The sequence below is a fragment of the Bos taurus genome, chromosome 6 (assembly GCF_002263795.3).
Source record: "Bos taurus isolate L1 Dominette 01449 registration number 42190680 breed Hereford chromosome 6, ARS-UCD2.0, whole genome shotgun sequence".
NCBI classification, from domain to species: domain Eukaryota; kingdom Metazoa; phylum Chordata; class Mammalia; order Artiodactyla; family Bovidae; genus Bos; species Bos taurus.
This window is the reverse complement of record NC_037333.1, coordinates 84,607,033-84,628,069: the sequence shown is the minus strand read 5'-3', so window position 1 is coordinate 84,628,069 and position 21,037 is coordinate 84,607,033. Positions and strand designations below refer to the sequence as shown.

Sequence of the window (21,037 nt, the reverse complement as noted above, 5' to 3'; positions counted from 1 at the left end):
GAGTCAGGTTCAAGCAATAGCAGCATGGCTTTTGTTATAAGACCAAGCACTAAGGTAGAAGCTGGGGGCAGAGCACGCAGCAGCAGCCCTTATCCCATACATGTCAGGGCACTGTGGTCACAATCAAGGAAAGTATGGGGGTGTATGGAGGTGACAGGACCCCAAGACCAGGTATCCCCACAGTGACTTGTCAAAATACAAGGAGGACACAGTAGCAAGGACTCTGGGTAGCTCTGTCAGCTGGAATCAGTGCTGGTAAAGACTGTAAGTTCTCAGTAGCAAAGACTGCAAATGTCTATGATGGTGAGACTTGCCAGAGTTCTGTTCTCCTTTCCTCCATGGGATGAAATCCCTTTGAGAGAATCCTTGCTGGTGGCAAGCTACTCTGAACTAGAAGAGATGGTGATCTAGTTAAAAAGCTTTCCCAGGCTTTGCTACATGGCCATCCTCAGTTTTTGCATTCTGCAAAGGTTTCTGCTCCATTTTTGTTGTAGTCCAGAACTTACCCAGTGTGATTTAAATTGGTTTCTACTTGTTCGTTTATTGTTTTTGTGGGGGGTACAGGTGTTTGGAACTCCTAACCTTCCAACTTATGGATGTCATCTTATCTACTTCAATGTCAAGGAGACTGCAGACATAAGATCCACTCACATGCTATTGTTATTACAGTAGTCTATACATTTCTCTCTTACATGTTAATAACATAGTTGACTTGCATGTGCAAGATCATTGACTTTTATATCAGTGATAATACTGACAAAACAATATTAAACACTTTATTATCATGAAATGTTCTACACTTTGCCCTTTCAATTAATTTCCATAGGTGCTGACTACTCATAAAATTTAGTTATTTGAAGTGTAGGAGTTAACTGTTTTTTTTTTTTTAGGAGTTAACTTTTAACTTCCTGATTGATTTCTCCTTGGATATAAGCATGAACAATACCAAAAGTACAGAGTACTTTTTAAGTACTGCATGTGAGCAAAATGTCTATGAAATGGCTCTCACTTCTGCTGCTACTACAGCTGACTTGCTATTTTAGCTCTGGGACTTGTGGAAAGGTGCTGGTGTGGCCAGTGGAATTTAGTCATTGGATGAATATGAAGGCAGTTCTGGATGAACTAGTCATGAGGGGTCATGAGGTGACTGTTCTAATATCTTCAGCTTCCACTATTACTGATGCCAACAAACCATCTGCTTTTAAGTTTGAGATTTTCCCTGTATCTTTAACTAAAGATGATTTTGAGAATGCTATCAAGAATTTGATTGAAAAATGGACTTATATGGCAAAAAATTCATTTTGGACAAATGTTTCATCATTGGGAGAATTGAAAAGCTTAATTTTTGAATTTTCTGGAATGCTTATGAAAATGTGTAAAGAAGTTGTTTCAAAAAAGAAACTTATGACAAAACTACAGGAATCAAGGTTTGATGTCCTTCTTGCAGATGCCGCTGGACCCTGTGGTGAGCTGCTGACTGAGGTACTTAGAATACCTTTAGTGTACAGTCTCCGTTTTTCGCCTGGCTATTTGTTTGAAAAATATAGTGGAAAACTTTCATTCCCACCATCCTATGTGCCTGTTATATTTTCAGCATTAAGTGATCACATGACATTCATGGAAAGGGTCAAAAATATGATATATGTACTTTATTTTGACTTCTGGTTCCAAATATTTGATGAGAAGACATGGAACGAGTTTTACAGTGAAGTACTGGGTAAGTCATCTTTTTGGTTGGTAGCATGAAGTCCTAATTTTCCAAGTGCCTTCGAAGGTGACCACATAAACATAAAGCCACAGGATTTGTCTCTTACAAGGAAATGAGGGAATGAAAATACAAAATGACCCATCAATCCCATAAATATTATGGAAACACTTAAATCATAGGGTAACGTAGAACCTTGTGGCCCCTTACTAGTACAGGACACTCCAGGAAATTGTAAACCACAAATTGAAGCACTTAGGATATCTCCAAACAATTATATACGTAACTCATGAAACTTCATCTTTCAACTTAAAAACGTCACTGGAAACCTCATAAAATATCTTGATAAATGAAGACAAGTAAATTAAGGGATTACAAACACATTTGTAGTGCAAGTATCTAGATAGCATTTAGAAATTGTTTTTACTTGTGTAGCTCATTTTCCATAATATATATTATATTATTCAATGTATGCATACATTTCCAGATCATATTTCATTATATCATATCATATTATATGTACACACACACACATATATATATTTGCTTTATCAAAGAACATACACTTTCAAATATCTTTCTCTATATTATTCCAAATTCCTATCCCCATATTACTTAACATGGTAATATTTTCATTTGATCTAATATTTGCTGTTATTTTGTTTTTGCTTTTCATTTAAGGAAGACCCACTACATTATTAGAGACAGTTGGAAAAGCTGATATGTGGCTCATTCGAACCTACTGGGATTTTGAATTTCCTCGCCCAGTGCTGCCAAATTTTGAATTTGTTGGAGGCCTCCACTGCAAACCTGCCAAACCCCTGCCTCAGGTCACCTACTCTTCTTTGTTGTGCTTTGTTAACTTTGCATTTTCAATAAGAATAATCTTACAAAATTCTAGAATTTTGATTACAGTGAATCATATATGGGAAGCTGGATAAAGTGACCTTTCAGTTAGAAACTGATATATTTCCATACCAACACAAGTACTTGAATTTCATTATCATTGCAAAATAAAGTGGGATACCTGGGAGACTTTGAGACTATGTCAGTTAAATTAAAGCCTTGATAATTCAGTACATAATAGAGAATCAAATAGTCATTAAAGAATTAAATAAAAAGGGACAAGTATAGTGCTAAAATCCAGAGGAATGGTGTGGGCACAGTTTCTGCCACCTGACACTCTACCTAGAAAGACAGAATGAGAGCAAATAATAAAATGTGTTACTACAAGGAAAGATGAAAATACCAAAGAAACATCCAGCAGGAATCATAGAAAATATCTTGTCAGTCAATTCAGTCGCTCAGTCGTGTCCAACTCTTTGCGACCCCATGAACCGCAGTGCACCAGGCCTCCCTTTCAATCACCAACTCCCGGAGTCCACCCAAATCCATGTCCATTGAGTTGATGATGCCATCCAACCATCTTATCCTCTATCATCCCTTTCTCCTCCTGCTCTCAATCTTTCCCAGCATCAGGGTCTTTTCCAATGAGTCAGCTCTTTGCATCAGGTGGCCAAAGTATTGGAGTTTCAGCTTCAACATCATTCCTTCCAATGAAAACCCAGGACTGATCTCCTTTAGAATGGACTGGTTGGATCTCCTTGAAGTCCAAGGGACTCTCAAGAGTCTTCTCCAAAACCACAGTTCAAAAGCATCAATTCTTTGGTGCTCAGCTTTCTTTATAGTCCAACTCTCACATCCATACATGACTACTGGAAAAACCATAGCCTTGACTAGATGGACCTTTGTTGGAGAAGTAATATCTCTGCTTTTTAATATACTGTCGAGGTTGGTCATAACCTTCTGCCCAAGGAGTAAGAGTCTTTTAATTTCATGGCTGCAATCACCATCTTCAGTGATTTTGGCACCCAGAAAAATAAAGTCAGCCACTGTTTCCCTGTTTGCCATGAAGTGATGGGACCAGATGCCATTATCTAAGTTTTCTGAATGTTGAGCTTTAAGCCAACTTTCTCACTCTCCTCTTTCACCTTCAAGAGGCTCTTCAGTTCTTCTTCACTTTCTGCCATAAGGGTGGTGTCATCTGCATATCTGAGGTTATTAATATTTCTCCTGTAAATATCTTGGAGACATTGATAATTAAGGTTAAATCTAAAGGATGCTCAAGAATAATCGAAGGTAAGGAATATCAACATTTTAGGAATCAGCAAACTAAAATGGATGGGAATGGGTGAATTTAACTCAGATGACCATTATATCTACTTATTTAGGCAAGAATCCCTTAGAAGAAATGGAGTAGTCATCATAGTCAACAAAAGAGTCCGAAATGCAATACTTGGATACAATCTCATTAATGACAGAATGATCTCTGTTCATTTCCAAGAATGATCTCTGTTTATTTCCATCAACCTCTGATTTATCTCTGTTCAATCTCTGATATTCCAACCATTCAATATCACAGTAATCCAAGTCTATGCCCCAACCAGTAAGGCTGAAGAAGCTGAAGTTGAACAGTTCTATGAAGACCTACAAGACCTTCTAGAACTAACATTCAAAAAAGATATCCTTTTCATTATAGGGGACTGGAATGCTAAAGTAGGAAATCCATTGGGTCACAAAGAGTTGGGCATGACTGAGTGACTGAACTCTACTTAACTGAACTGAACTGAAGGTAGAGGAAGATACAAAAGAAAAGCATAGGAGTGTCAGTTCCCAAGAAGTCCAAGTTCTGTCTAAACAGGAAGAGGCTGAGTAAAGAGGCAGAAAATGCTGGAGAGTTAGGTTCCAGACACATAATTATAAGAAGTTTGGCACATCTAGTAGGACATAAGGGAGAAAATTAAAAGGGTGAAGAAAAGGGAGAGATGATCACATTAAAAAAAACAATCACAGGATATAGTCACAGGGTTGGATTGTAAAGGGGCAAGAGTGGAAAGGGACACCATTTAGTAGATTGTTGCAAGATATAGGCAGTGATGGAAAACTAGACAAAAATGTTCATAGAGATATAACCACACTAATTTATAATAATAACACCAACCTCATATTGTCCTTGAGGGAAAAAATGTGTTAATACATGTGAAATATCTAAAATGTCATTGGCCCATACTCAGTGATCCAGAAGAAATATTATTTTTATTATTTTTATTTTGTTACTATAACATACTGTCAATAATCCAATGTGTGCCAGCCACATAGATCTAATTTCTAATTGAAATTGCAATGATAGTCCTAATCATCAAGATTATATTATTCAGCAAACTGTCAGAGAATAGATATCCCATGGAATCTTTTAAAAGCAAATTTTAAAAGTTAACTTAATTAAAAGGTAATAAATATAATTCAATAAATTCAACAAAATTTACTTTAAATAAAGTTTAATTGACATTTAAACTTTTTTTAATATTAAGAATTTAAAGGTTTTGGCAATCAGATGAGCAAGATGTAAAAATTTTTTGGTAAGTATTGAGGCTCCTTACCAGTGCTCTAGATAAAATGAAAAATCTTCTTCACCAATATAAATGTTGCCTTAGTAATTTGCAGCTAAATCCAACCCTTACTTGCTTTCACATCAGCATTTAAACCATTCTTTGTTTGAAATCCCAGTGGTTTACATCTTACAGCATAAGAGATAACTCCATCTATCATAATAGAACAGATGTTTTCTGCCTACACTAATCCTCTTATTGTTCAATTGCTCATTCATGTCTGACTCTTTGCAACCCCACGGACTGCAGCACACCAAGCTTCCCTGTCCTTTACCATCTCTTGGCGGTTTCCTCAAACTCATGTCGTTGAGTAGGTGATGCCATCCAATCATCTCATCCTCTGTCGTCCTCTTCTCTTCATGCCCTCAATCTTTCCCAGAATCAGGGTCTTTTCTAATGAGTTGGCTCTCCACATCAGGTAGCCAAAGTACTGGAGTTTCAGTTTCAGCATCAGTCCTTCCAAAGAATATTCAGGGTTGATTGACTTCAGGATTAACTGGAATTGACTCCTTGCAGTCCAAGGGACTCTCATGAGTTTTATCCAGAACCCTTTAGAAAACCTCAGTAAAAGTTCCCTTAAGGAATGCAGGTCTCAACATCATAGATGCTTAACAGAATGTACCCAGAGAAAATTTACCCTGCATATATAAGAACCATAAATAATGCACAGATTTCTTTTTTTTTTTTTTTAAAAAGGGGGGCCCACAATTTCTACCAATTGAATCTAAAACCATCTGTAGTTTCAAAATATAAGGAATTCTATTTATAGGGTAATAATCCTTATGAAAGAAAGCAAGAATCTAGTCTGTTTTAAATTGACTTAAGACATAAATAGAAAGCAAGTAATCTTTAGCCAACTGTTTTGTGGTCTCTTTTTAAAAATTAATCAAATGTTATTCATACCGGGTCTTCGTTGCTGCACCGACTTTCTCTAGTTGCAGCGAGGTGGCCTGCAGGCTCTAGACTTGCAGGGTCAGTAGTTGTGGTGCTCGTGCTTAGTTGCCCCTGGGGATGCCCTGAGGCATGTGAGATCGTCCCAAACCAGGGATCAAACACACATTCCCTGCACTGCCAGGAGGATTCTTAGACACTGGGCCACCAGGGAGGTCCTGTGAACCCTTAATAGACCATTTTTGTCTAGTCTTTATTGGTGGCAAAGTGAAATTGATATCTTTTACAAGGGTAAAATTCAATATCTGTTGTTTTTTTTCTCTCTGTTTTTTAAACTGATTCCAACTTTATTGGAAAGGGACTCAGCCATGCACATACATGTCTCCATTTTCCCAAAAACTCCCTTCCCATCTAGGCTGCCACTTAATATTGAGCAGAGTTTCCTATGTTATCATTTAGATCCTTGCTGGTTATCCATTTTAGATATAGCAGCATGTAATATCTGTTTTAATTGCAAACTGTTTGGATTACCTATAGTAACCTTCCCAGAGTCCAAAGGCTGAGATAAGATAGTGAAAGTTCTGTACTATCTAACCCTATTTTTTAAATTTCCACTTTTTCATTTCAGGAAAGTGATAATGTTAGTAAGAGGGGAGGTTAGGAGAGGAGAAAGAAGAATGAAGGGAAACATGAATAGTAGTATAATCATGATAAATTAGCAATATTTGCTATATTATTATCAAGCTGAAGAAACAATATTTAATTCCAACTAATGACTGTAAGGACTTAATCGCATAAGGAAACTGTTTATTCACACTACTAACTTTTCCAGTAATTATTGGATTCTAGAAAATTTCTGCCCTTTTTAAAGAATTAGAATATTTGACAAAATGCATCGAGTCGTAAAAATGCTTATAGATTTTGGGTTCATAATATACTTATATGAAACTATACAGAGAAAATAATCAAGATGTCCTAACAATATTCTGGGCAATAATTCAAAAATGTCAGCACTAGAAATAAAGCAATGGTTAAATAATTTATAAATGCTTACATCATAACATTACAATGATTTCATCAAAGAATGCTTAATTACACTGTCAGCTATGAGGTTTAGTTGGAAAAAATAAATATAATAAGATCAGTTTTCTTCTAGGATAAAACATAATATAAGCTGGAATTACAATTTTCAAAATATATGTATCAAATGCACATTTAATGATAGTAGAATAAAGATTAGAATGAAAACACAAATTTTAGCATAATGTCCTCTATGTTTATTCACGTTGTTAAAAATGGCAGGATTTCCTTCTTTCTCACTGGTGTTAATATTATATTCTGAGTGTGTGTGTTCATGTTTGTGTATATATTTATCACATCATTTTTATTGATTCATCCATTGATGGGCACTTAAGTTGTTCCCTTGATTATTGTGAATATTGTTGCACTAAACATGGGAGTGCATGTATTTCATCTACCCTGTTTTTATTTCCGTTGGTTATATACACAGAAGTAGAACTGCTGGATCATACAGTAGATCTATTTTTAATTTTTTGAGGAAATTTCATTTTGTTTTTGGTAAAGGTGGAACCAATTTACATTCCCATTGCCAGTGTAAAAGCATTCACTTTTCTTCACATTCTCATTAACATTTTTCTCTTCTTGGTGTAGACTTTCTAACTTTGATTTGCATTTCTCTGATAATTAGTGATATTGATAACTACCTATTTGGATGTCCTTTTGAAAAATGTCTGTTTTGTTTATCTGCCTATTCTTTAATTGATGTTTTTGTTGCTACTGAGTTTTGTGAGTGCTATATATATTTTGGACCTTAGTTCCTCACTCAGTGTGTAATTGTGAAATTTTTCTCCCATTCTGTAGTTTGTGTTTTCATTTTGTTGATTGTTTCTTTTGTTGTGCAGAAGCTTTTAAGTTTGATGTAGTCCCACTTGTTGATTTTTTTTTAATGTCATATCCAAAAACAATCACTTTCAAGACTACTGTTAAGGAAGATCATCTCTACATTTTCTTTAAAAGTATTATGGTATCTGGTGTTATGCTTAAGTCTTTGATAAATCTGAAGTAATATTTTGAGGGTGTGAGATAGGGGTCTCATTTCATTTTTTTGCCTACGTTTACTCAGGTTTTTCAAAAGTAAAAGAAGTGATTATTTTTTCCCTATTGGGTATCTTGGCTCCTTTGTTGAATTTTAGTTCAGTATATATGCAGGGATTTTTTCTAGACCCTGTATTATGCTTCATTGGTATGTGTGCATTTATAGGCCAGTACCATATTGCTTTAAATGCTATCCCTTTGTACCATAGCAAAGTAGATGGGCTTCCCGTGTGGCTCAGCTGGTGAAGAATCTGCCTTCAATGCTAGAGACCCGGGTTCGATCCCTGGGTTGGGAAGATCCTCTGGAGAAGGAAATGGCAAGCCACTCCAGTATTCTTTCCTGGAAAATCCCATGGATGCAAGAACCTGGCAGGCTATAGTCCATGTGGTCACAACAGTCAGACACGACTGAGCAACTTCAATTTTGTACTATAATTTGAAATTTGGAGGTGTGATGCCTTTGGCTTTGGGTAGCATGGATATTTTAACAATATAAATATCCTGATCCATGAACATAGGATATCTTTCCATTTATTTATGTTTTCTTCTATTTCTTTCAACAAAGTCTTGGAGTTACCACTGTAAAGATCTTTCACTTTACTGGTTACATTTCTAGTTATTTTCTTATTTTTGGTCCTATTGTAAATGGGGTAGCTTTTCCATTCATAGTACATACAAATGTAACTGATTTCTCTATATTGATTTTATATCATGCAACTTTACTGAATAGCTGGTTAGCTCAGTTTTGTGGTTAAATCTATTTTTTCTGTGCTAAAATCTATGCCATCTGCAAAAAAAACTGACAATTTTACTTCTTTCTTTCTGTTGTGCATGCACGTGTGCTCAAGTACACAGTTGTGTCTGACTTTGCAACCCTCTGAACTATAGGCTACCCACTTCAACCAGCCTCCTCTGTTCATGGAATTTTCCAGGCTACAGTACTGGTATGCATTGCCATTTCCACTTCCAGGGAATCTTCCTGACCCAGGGATTGAACCTGCGTTTCCTACATCTACTGCATTGGCAGGAAGATTCTTTACCACTGAGAAGCCCTCCTTTCTGATTAAGAAGCCTTTTATTCTTTGTGTTGCCTAGTTATTCTAACTAGGATTTCTAGTACAGTGTTGAATCAATGTAAGAGTGGCATCCTTTTCTTGTTCCTGGTCTTGCACAAAAAGCTTTCAAGTTTTCACTGTTGAGGATAATGTTAGCTTTGCTGCTGCTGCTAAGTTGCTTCAGTCGTGTCCAACTCTCTGCGACTCCATAGACGGTAGCCCACCAGGCTCCCCTGTCCCTGGGATTCTCCAGGCAAGAACACTGGAGTGGGTTGCCATTTCCCTCTCCAATGCATGAAAGTGAAAAAATAAAGTGAAGTCGCTCAGTCGTGTCTGACTCCTAGCGACCCCATGGACCGCAGCCCACCAGGCCGCTCTGTCCATGGCATTTTCCAGGCAAAAGAACTGGAGTGGGTTGTCATTGCCTTCTCTGATGTTAGCTTTGGGCATTGAGGTATGTTCCCTCTATACCTAAAAAATGAGGGTTTCTATCATGAAAGAATGCTGAATCTTTTCAAATGCTTTTTTTTTTTTTTTTGTACATCTGTTAAAATGACCAAGTTATTTTATATTTCATTCTATTATTGCAATGTATTACAAATATTTTGGGGGTATATTGGACCATATTACTTCCCAGAGAAATATTCCATTGCTGATGGTATATAATCTTTTAAATATATTCTTAAATTCAGTTTGCTGATATTTTAGTGATAATCTTTGCATATACATTCAGTCTGGATATTCGCCTGTAGCTTTTTTCTTGTAATGTGCTTATCTATTTAGTATCAAGGTAATGCTCACCTTGTAGAATGAGTTTGAAAACGTTCCCTCCAACCCCTTAATTTTGTGGAAGATTTTTCTGAAGGACTAACATTAATTTTCTTTCAATAGTCATATGATTTATCAGTGAACGCGTCTGGTTCTGAGTTTTGTGTGCTAGGAGATTTTTGATTTCTGATTCAATATCTTTACTCATTATGACAGTTCAGATTTTCTATTTCTTCCTGATTCAGTCTTGGTTATTTAGATTGTGTGTTTCTACGAAGCTGTCTATTCTTTTCCAATGTGTAGTTTGTTATCATGTAATTCATCATAGTTGTTTGTTATGAGCCTACAAATTTTTGTCATATCAGTTGTAATGTCTCCTATTTCATTTTCATGTTTTGAATCCTTTTTCCTTGGTAAATACAGTCAGATGTTGTCAGTTTTATTTATCCTTTTGAAAAAACAGAAAAAACAATGTATGATATCACTTGGACCCAGAATCTAAAAATGCCAAACTTGTAAAAACAGAAGTAATATAAAGATTACCAAGGACTAAAGGACAAGAGAATAGGAGAGATATTTAAGGGTACAAGTTTGCATCTTGTAATAAATAAGTCCTAGAGATATAAACTACAGAACAGTGAATATACACAACAGTATAATATTATAATCATATTTTCCAAGGGAATATATCTTAATAATACTCACCACAAAAAGTAATGATAATTACTAGACATAATAGAGTTTCAATAAATAATAAAATGGCAATCACATTATAAAATATAAAGTATCAAATTAAGTTATAGTTCTGAAATTATATAATATTTTCTGTATAAGATATATTTCAATTTCTTATAAAAACATGTGAATTTGAAACTAAGGAATTCCTGGATAGAGAGTTTAGTAAATCTATTCTTATTTTAATTTTCTATGCTTTTGCTTTTTTTTTTTTTGCAATAAGACTGTATTATTTTCATAAAAAATTATCAGGGAATGAGACTAGCCAGTACATATCAGTAATTAATTTGTGAAAAGAGAATATATTATAATAATAACAAACAGATGCATTTTTCAGAGTATAGATGAAGCACCATTGGGTAGCAAGTCATTGAGAGGAAACACTGAAGACAAGTAACTTTAAATCCTGCTATAGGTCACTAGAATGCATACATTACCTGGATGCACTATGTGAGACATAGGAAAATTTAGTGACCTTATCACTGTGACTGATATCATTAGGGTCAAATTAAATTCTGAAAAATGTGCTAAACAATATGTAGTCTGCAGTATTAAAGTCTGAACTTTTTTTTTTTGTTTCTTTTTTCTGTTAAAAATAGTTTTGAAAAAAATTTATGCCAAAAATTAAGATCAGAAAGTATATATTCTATGATAGAGGAGTTCAGTCATTATCTCAAGAGAGAAAAGAATAGTGAATTTAGAACAGAAGAAAGAAATAAGAAAAGGTGAGTGCATGGATTACATCAGATATCCAGGAAAATTTTGCTCATTTATATTTTTTGTAGTAGAGTATATTGAGAAATGTGGAATTCCTCTGTTAATAGTAGAATAAAATGCAACAATTTTAAAAAATGAAGTGGAGTCAAGAATCACAAGACAAAATAATTCAGAAACAGTTGCAGGAAAATACGGATTCACTAGGAGCTGGCATGCTGCAGTCCATGGGGTCACAGAGTCAGACAATACTGAGTGACTGAACTGAACTTCTGAGGAGCTTTATTTAGTTTGAAATGAACTTAAAATGTGACCAGACATCTACTGCAGAAGGCCAAAGGGTATTTCTCCCACTGTGCTCCTGGGGGGACTGAGGTGATGATGTTAGGTTCCTTCACAGTGGTTACACATAGCACATTCTACTGTGACATCAATTATACAATATTAGTTCATGACAAAGGATGTCATATATAAACAAACCCAGTAATATGGTAACTCAAAAATGTAACTGCTCCAGCATTGCTATTGTTGTTCAATTGTTAAATCATGTCTGACTTTGCTATTCAAGCATATCTCTGGGTTATATATAAGAGTCATAGGACGGTTTCATAGAACTTTCAAACTACAAGCCAGACTCTTCAATATCAGTAATTAGTAATTTAGCAAGACAGAGTTGGGGAAATTATGACAAAGTTTCATGTAAGAAAATGAGAAAATGACAGACATAAACAAATTTGAATCATGGATTTTTCTTAGTGCTCACAGTAAGGAAAATGAAATCATAATGAATAAACTAAAATTTAAAATAATTCTTCAGAAAATCTGTCTGAAATAAATAAATGATTTAGTAAATCTATAGTAATAAAGAATTAGAGGTGAAATGAACCCTGCACTGTAAATTTCCAAGAATCGATTAGTAATTAATAACATAACTGATGAAGAGTCTCTCTATAATATTGTTTCACAGTATCTCCTTGTCACCACTGTGTATTGGCTCTATCTCATTTCCCACTTATACACAAACACGTTTGTAGAAATACACATAATAGAAGAAATTGATCTCATCTCATCCATTTCCTTCCCAAGGACTTCAGGGATGTCATCTGCTAAAAAAGACAGGTATTACTAAAAACAGTAGGGGCTTCCATGGTAGCTCAGATGGCAAAGGACCTGCCTGCAATGAGGGAGACCCAGGTTTGATCCTTGGGTAGGAAAGATCCCCTGGAGAAGTACATGACAAACCACTCTGGTGTTCTTGCCTGGAGAACTCCATGGACAGAGGAGCCTGGTAGGCTACAGTCCATGGGGTCACAAAGAGTCAAACAGGACTGAGCAACTAACACTTTCACCTTCAGAAACAGTATGGAGTTTCCTCAAAATTTTCTAAAATGAATTTTTGGTGTTTAATATTGAGTACCACAACTGACCAAAGTCAAAGATGTGAAGTTAGCATGTTCCAGAATCAAGAGGGCAGGAAGGAAATCACTTTATATACTAACTATATACTATGTGGTAAGAATAATACACACTTCTTAATTTAAACCTGTCAATACAGGTTACTCTTTCTATTCAGTTGCTATATTGTGTTTGACTCTTTGCCACCCCACGGACTACAGCATGCCAGGCTTCCCTGTCCTTCACTATCTCCTGGAGCTTGCTCAAATTCATGTTCATTGAGTCAATGATGTTATCCAACCAGCTCATCCTCTGTCATTCCTTCCCACCACCCTCAATCTTTCCCGGCATCAGGGTCGTTTCCATTGAATTAACTCTTCACATCAGCTGGCCAAAGTATTGGCCCAAGCATCAGACCTTCCAATGAATATTCAGGATTGATATCCTTTAGGATTGACTGGTTTGATCTCCTTGCCATCCAGGGAACTCTCAACAGTCTTTTCCAGCACCACAGTTTAAAGAATCAGTTCTTTGGTGCTCAGCCTTCTTGATAATGCAACTCTCTCATCAATACATGACTACTGGAGAAACCATATTTTGAGTGTATGGACCTTTGTTAGCAAAGTGATGTCTTGGCTTTTGAATATGCTAAGTTGGTCATAGCTTTCCTTCCAAGCATCTTTTAATTTCATAGCTACAGTAACTGTTCACAGTGATTTTGGAGCCTCCTAAAATAAAGTCTCTCACTGTTTCCATTGTTTCCTCATCTCTTTGCCATGAAGTGATAGGACCAAATACCCTGATCTTAGTTTTCTGAATGTTGCATTTTAAGCCAGTGTTTTCCCTCTCCTCTTTCACTCTCAAGAGGCTCTTTAGCTCCTCTTCACTTTCTGTAACTAAGGTGGTGTCATCTGCATATCTGAGGTTGTTGATATTTCTCCCAATATCAATAGCTTATGACACATCCAGCTTATGTTTCATCCAGCCTATCATTTTGCATGGTATACTCTGTCTATTACTTAAATAAGCAGAGTGACTAGATACAGTCTTGAGTTAGTCTTTTCCCAATTTTGAACCAGTTCGTTGTTCCATGTCCAGTTCAAACTGTTGCTTCTTGTCCTGCATACAGGTTTCTCAGAATGTAGGTAAGGCAGTATACCCATCTCTTTAGGAATTTTCCACAGTATGTTGTCATCCACACAGTCAAAGGCTTTAGCATGGTCAATAAAGCAGAAGTAGATGTTTCACTGGAATTCCCTTGTTTTTCCTACGATCCAACAGATGTTGGCAATTTGATCTCTGGTTTCTCTGCCTTTTCTAATCCAGCCTGTACACCTGGGAGTTCTCATTTCATGTGCTGTTGAAGCCTAGCACCGATACATATGATTTGACAACTCCTCTTCTGGTTATATATCGAAAATAATTGAAATGAAGATCCCAATGAGATATTTTCACACCATATTCATAAAAGCCAAGAGGTTGAAGCAACTGAATGTCCATAAACAGAATAAATAAAATTTTGTAGATACAAAAAGATGGAGTATTACTTAGTCTTTAAAGGAAAATTTGAACACATGTCACAACATGAATGAATCTTATGCTAAGTTAATTAAACCAGAGGTGAAAAGACAGACTGTACAATTCAACTTGAAAAAAGTATCTAGACTAATCTGTGCAAATATAGAGTAGAGTAGTGGTTTCCAGGGACTAAGGAAAGATGAAAATGGAGTTTCTTAATGGGTACAAATTTCCATCTTTGCCAGATGAAAAAGTTCTGGAGATTGGTGCACAATGTGAATATAATTAACATTACCGAACCATACACATAGGAATGATTAAGATGGTAAAATTTTATGTTGTATTCATTTTACCATGATATTAAAAAAAGTGACTAATGATTTCTAGACTATATCTGATTTTGTCTCTTTAGTTGTTTTTTTTTTTTCTTTTTTGGCAAACCTTTCAATACTGTTTGCTATGCTGTTGTTGCTCATTTGTGATGAAGTAAATTCTTTTTCACAGGAAATGGAAGAGTTTGTTCAGAGCTCTGGAGAAAATGGTATTGTGGTGTTTACTTTGGGGTCAATGATCAGTAACATAACAGAAGAAAAAGTCAATGTAATTGCATCAGCTCTTGCCCAGATTCCACAAAAAGTACGTAAAGTAACTTAATAGTGGATGAGTACTTAAGGAAACTATTAAATTCTGTAAAAAACCTGATTACAGATATATTATGCAAGAAGGACAAACTACTAAGATATCTCCAAATTATCTGATTATATATATATATAGACAAAATATATATGGTAGATGGTAGAACAGTACATAGAATGTCTTCAACTGACATTAAATTTGGATTAACACTGTAATCACAAAGAAAAATATTTAAGAGATGCAGTATGAATTTTGGTATTGTAATGGTAGTGTGGACAGGAAAAGAAATCACTAAATTATGTCTTGTTATTTGCCTATTTTCCTGAAGGACTCCTGAAGACATGACACACAGATGTTCTTAGGAGTTGAATTTTCATGGTATATGTAGCCTCTCAATAATATTAAGCAATATTGATAAAAGTTTGGAGTGATTCTTGCAGTTTGTGCTTGCCAGGAATTCCTGGTCCCTTTTACATTCCCTAAGTTTTGGAACAGATCTAATCAGTTTGCTTTCTAGGTTGCTAGTCAGAGAAAGGTTGGCTTCTCTTAATTGTTTATGCTAATTTTTTGCTGAAAAACTAAGTTACTTTACATTCACAGAGCAAATAAAAGTTAAACACTAATAAATTATAATCTATTATGAGAATAGCTTGGAATTACAAAACTGGTCCTTACTTTGCTACGATACCTAGAGACCATATTAATCAATGCTGTTGGTGCTTTCTGCTTCATTGTTGAAGCATTCAGGGTCAGTTGAATAACTTTAGTGACACAGTTTTGAAACTTTTTCAACAGCCTTGTTGTCCCTTACAAATTACCAACCGACTCTTTTTTTCTAAAGGTAAAACATTTCCAAGCCTAGTATGATAATAGTGGTAATAATCTGGTGGTGATGGTTTAGTCAATGTCATGTCTGACTCTTATGATCCCATGGACTGTAGCCCACCTTGCTTCTGTCCATGGGATACTCCAGGTGGGATTATTGGAGTCAGTTGCCATTTCTTTCTCCAATAATCTGGATTTATGTAAAAAAAAATTCCAGTTGTCATTCTTTTTGGAAGTAGTGTTTAACAATTTGTAATATGAATGAAGTTATATTTTCTAGACAGCCCTAATTAACTTATTATTAATAAACTATAAATAAGCAGAGCATTTCTCTTAATTTGCACATTGCGTGCATTTTGTTCTTTGCAATCAAAAATTGTAAAATTCTAATAAAATAAATTGTATTAACATTTGGATATAAGTAAGCACTTCCATAACAGTTAAAAAGAAATTGGTAAATACATTTGAAAATGAGATTTAGAATACAAACTAAAACAAAAATATGTGGTTTATTAGTAATTTGCCATAGTCTTTCTGCACTAGAAATAAGATCATCTAAAAATTTCTTAAATATTTGAATTTGTCATTGAAAACCTATTTGTCTATGTCATCATATGTGACATGATTGCATTCCATCTCAGAATGAACCTAAAAATGAGCACATCAACTGTGGGTGTTGCTATTAAGTAGTATATTAGCAGTTATTATCAATTAAGGCCTTATGTTCAGATTTATTTATCTGTTATACAGAGGCATTTAAATTTTATTTGCTTAAAATTTTAACACTATGACTCTGAGGTTTAATTCATGGAATAAGGTATTTCCTTTACCTTAACAGGTTCTATGGAGATATGATGGCAAGAAACCAGATACCCTAGGGCCCAATACCCGTCTGTATAAGTGGATCCCCCAAAACGACCTTCTTGGTAAGACTTGGCAGAAAAATATTGAAAACATGAGTAACAGGTAAGCAGAGTGATACTACTTCAATAGGAAACAAACATCCAACATTCCTTTGAGTTTAAGTAAGAAAACTTTATTTCTTCATTGTTATTTCCAAGCCCAGAGGCGGGGGGGGGGGGGGGGGGGGAGAGGGCGGGTGGGGAAGAAGAAAGGAGAAAATTTAACAGCATTGTGTTATACATGGTCACGTCCTTCACATCCAGAAGCAAGATATGTTTACTTTGGCTATAATTACTTTTCACTGTGAACTTTTAAGTAACTCTGTGCACTGTTCTGTCTCTGAATTCCCTCCTTACACCTATCTTTTCCACTCCTTCCGTTCAGTTCAGTTCAGTCACTCAGTCATGTCCGACACTTTGTGACCCCATGAACCGCAGCATGCCAGGCCTTTCTGTCCATCACAAACTCCTGGAGTTTACCCAAACTCATGTCCGTTGAGTCGGTGATGCCATCCAACCGTCTCATCCTCTATGGTCCCCTTCTCCTCCTGCCCTCTATCTTTCCCAGCATCAGAATCTTTTCCAATAAGTCAGCTCCTTGCATCAGGCAGCCAAAGTATGGGAGTCTCGGCCTCAACATCAGCCCTTCCAACGAATATTCAGGACTGATCTCCTTCAGAATGGACTGGTTGGATCTCCTTGCAGTCCAAGGGACTCTCAAGAGTCTTCTCCAACACCACAGTTCAAAAACATCAGTTCTTCAGCACTCAGCTTTCTTCATAGTCCAACTCTCACATCCATACATGACCACTGGAAAAACCATAGCCTTGACTAGACAGACCTTTGTTGACAAAGTAATGTCTCTGCTTTTTAACATGCTACCTAGGTTGGTCATAACTTTCCTTCCACGGAGTAAGCGTCTTTTAATTTCATGGCTGCAATCACCATCTGCAGTGATTTTGGAGCCCCCCAAAATAAAGTCTGACACTGTTTCCACTGTTTCCCCATCTATTTCCCATGAAGTGATGGGACCAGATGTCATGATCTTACTTTCCTGAATGTTGAGCTTTAAGCCATCTTTTTCACTCTCCTCTTTCACTTTCATCAAGAGACTCTTTAATTCTTCTTCACTTTCTGCCATAAGGGTGGTGTCATCTGCATATATGAGGTATTTGGTATTTCTCTCGGCAATCTTAATTCCAACTTGTGCTTCATCCAGCCCAGTGTTTCTCATGATGTACTCTACATATAAGTTAAATAAGCAGGGTGACAATATACAGCCTTGATGTACTCCTTTTCCTATTTGGAACCAGTCTGTTGTTCCATATCCAGTTTTAAATGTTCCTTCCTGACCTGCATACAGGTTTCTCAAGAGGCATATCAGGTGGTCTGATATTCCCATCTCTTTCATAATTTTCCACAGTTTATTGTGATCCACACAGTCCAAGGCTATGGCATAGTCAATAAAGCAGAAATAGATGTTTTTCTGGAATTCTCTTGCTTTTTCGATGATCCAGCAGATGTTGGCAATTTGATCTCTGGTTCCTCTGCCTTTTCTAAAACCAGCTTAATAATCTGGAATTTCACAGTTCACGCATTGCTGAAGCCTGCCTTGGAGAATTTTGAGCGCTCCTTAGGGATGTTTTAAATGATACTTAAAAATAAGAGTTCCTCTTTTTATTACCTGTGGCATTCCATTTTCTATCATAAAACATCCATATCTTTTACATCAAGTGGTCACACATTTCAAGATAAATTGTAGCTTTTCCTTCCTCTGGTTCCACTGCCACTACCATTTACCCTTCTTGTTTCCTTGACACACTTCCTATCAGACTAAATGGCTTCATTATTGTTTTAGAGATTATATTTCTGACATGCCCTCCCTGTTTTTGTTGCAAAAATGTTTTCTTTTACCCAGAATTCCCTTTCAGGTTTTTCACCTACCAATCTTGGATTCATTTGTGAAGTTCAAGTAACATCGCTCCTTATGAAATCTTCACTTACCTCTCCAGCAGACTTAGGGATTTCTAAGCAATTTAAATACAGTTTCATATGTTATCTAAAAGACACTGCTTATTTCAGTTGCTTTATAATGCTCATTTCTCATTTTATTTTTAAGACTTTTAATTAATAATTTTACTGAAATCCACTCAATTCTAGGTCACCCAAAAACCAAAGCCTTTATAACTCATGGTGGTACCAATGGCATTTATGAGGCCATCTACCATGGGATCCCTATGGTGGGCCTTCCTTTGTTTGCTGATCAACCTGATAACATTGCCCGAGTGAAAGCCAAGGGAGCAGCTGTCAGAGTGGACTTGGAAACAATGTCATCAAGAGATCTGCTCAATGCATTGAAGGAAGTCATTAACAATCCTGCGTGAGTATATTTGTTTCACTACATTTGGTGATAACAAATACAACAATTGCCCCACAAGCTAGGTCATTTTATAAATTGATGTTTCTTTGCTTTTCCTTTAGCTACAAAGAGAAGGCTATGTGGTTATCCACCATTCAACGCAATCAGCCTATAAAGCCCCTGGACCGAGCAGTCTTCTGGATTGAGTTTGTCATGCGCCACAAAGGAGCCAAGCACCTGAGGCCAGCCGCCCACAACCTCACCTGGTTCCAGTACCACTCTCTGGATGTGATTGGGTTCCTGCTGGCCTGTGTGGCAACTGTTGTATTTGTCACCACAAAATGCTTTCTCCTTTGTTACCGCAAGTTTGCTAAAACAGGAAAGAAGCAAAAAAGGGAGTAGCTAAAGGCGTTATGCCCCTAGATGGAACTCCTCCAGTTTATTCCAGCACAAAAGAGTTATGATGAGCTTCCCCTGTGACAAAACAACAATTCACAATTTAGCATGTCAGATCAAAATTGTTTTCAAGTGATTTTATACCAGTTTACAAATTTGAAATAAGTTGTGCCAAGAATAAAACTGGTGAAATCTTCAGTGAGAATAAAGCTATAAGGTATATATTGAAATTTATTATTTTAATTCAAAAGTTATACTGAAATCTTTGAATTTAACTGTTTCACAGGTTGTGCATAGCTACAAGAACAATAACAAGTCTATTCATAGTATCCATATTATTTTGTAGATATTTAGAATTTTTACTCTATTTTGGTCCAGAATTTTATAGTTTTATCTTGCTATAGAAGCTATTCAATAATTGGAATTGTATCAAAACATGCACCCCTTCGTTTTATGTTTGAGTCCAGTAACACTTGGTTTTTACTATCCGTCCAGCCTCAGCATCACTTTTTACCTAAAGCCATGGCAAGTCATTTGCCTTCATCCATTTTAGCTCATTTAACAGTGGAATATTTATGGAATTAGGAATATAGCAACTGCTACCTGCTTCATATTATACAACTGAGATATTTCTGAAAATTTTTGATTCCATGACCTAATTCTCTATTTTTCATCATCTTTAAAATTAGTCACCTTATTGGGAATTTAAATTGGTACAACCACTGTAGAGAATCTTATGAAATTTCCTTAAAAATCTAAAATTAAAGCTACCATATGACCCTGCAGTCTACTCCTTAGCATGTATCCAGAGGAAAGCATGATCCAAAAGGATACATGCACTGTCATTGTAACACTGTTTACAATAGCCAAGGTATGGAAACAAATTAAATGCCCATTGATAGAGGAATGGATAAAGATTAGGTACATATATACAACGGAATATCACTCTGTCGTTAAAAAGAATAAAATAATGTCATTTGCAGCAACATGGATGAATCTAGAGATTGTCATCCTCAGTAAAATAAGTCAGACAGAGAAGCAGAAATATCATAAGGCATCCATTATATATGAAATCTGAAAAGAAATGTTACAAACGAACTTACAAAACAGAAAGATACTCACAGACTTATAAAATGAACTTATAGTTGTCAAGGGGAAGGATTGGGGGAGGGATAGTTTAGGGAGTTTGGGATTGACATGTACACACTGCTATATTAAAATCTTGTTGGATAACCAACAAGATCTACTATATAGCACATGGAACTCTGCTTAATGTTATGTGGGAAATGAATACATGTATATGTAAGGCTAAGTCCCTTCTCTGGTCACCTAAAATTATTGCAACATTGTTAATCATCTATACCCCAATATAAAGTAAAAAGTTAAAAAAAAATAGTTGCCTGGTTGCTTTCATTCCCATATTCAGCCCTTGATAAAGTGTAGACTAAGAAATAGACTAAAGACTTAAACATGAGACCTGAAACCATAAAGCTGCTATCTTAAAACAGGAGGAAAAGTTCTTTGACAAGGGTCTGAGAAACAAATATTGGGATATGACACGAAAAATACAAGGA

The 21,037-nt window shown here is 35.9% G+C and overlaps 1 protein-coding gene across 2 annotated transcripts; it reads left to right on the top strand.

Moving 5' to 3' along the window:
* Positions 1-955: 955 nt before the first annotated feature.
* LOC540544 (UDP-glucuronosyltransferase 2B17) lies at positions 956-19,679 on the top strand. 2 transcript variants are annotated; one of them, XM_024993589.2, is made up of 7 exons: positions 956-1,143; positions 1,448-1,717; positions 2,387-2,535; positions 14,850-14,981; positions 16,645-16,732; positions 18,869-19,088; positions 19,190-19,679. In XM_024993589.2, the coding sequence occupies exons 2-7, from the start codon at positions 1,609-1,611 to the stop codon at positions 19,467-19,469; spliced, it is 978 nt and encodes a 325-aa protein (XP_024849357.1). In that variant the 5' UTR covers positions 956-1,143; positions 1,448-1,608; the 3' UTR covers positions 19,470-19,679. The 2 variants fall into 2 exon arrangements, with proteins under 2 accessions (XP_024849357.1, XP_002688378.1); XM_002688332.6 differs by having other exon boundaries at positions 956-1,717.
* The last annotated feature ends 1,358 nt before the right edge of the window (positions 19,680-21,037 follow it).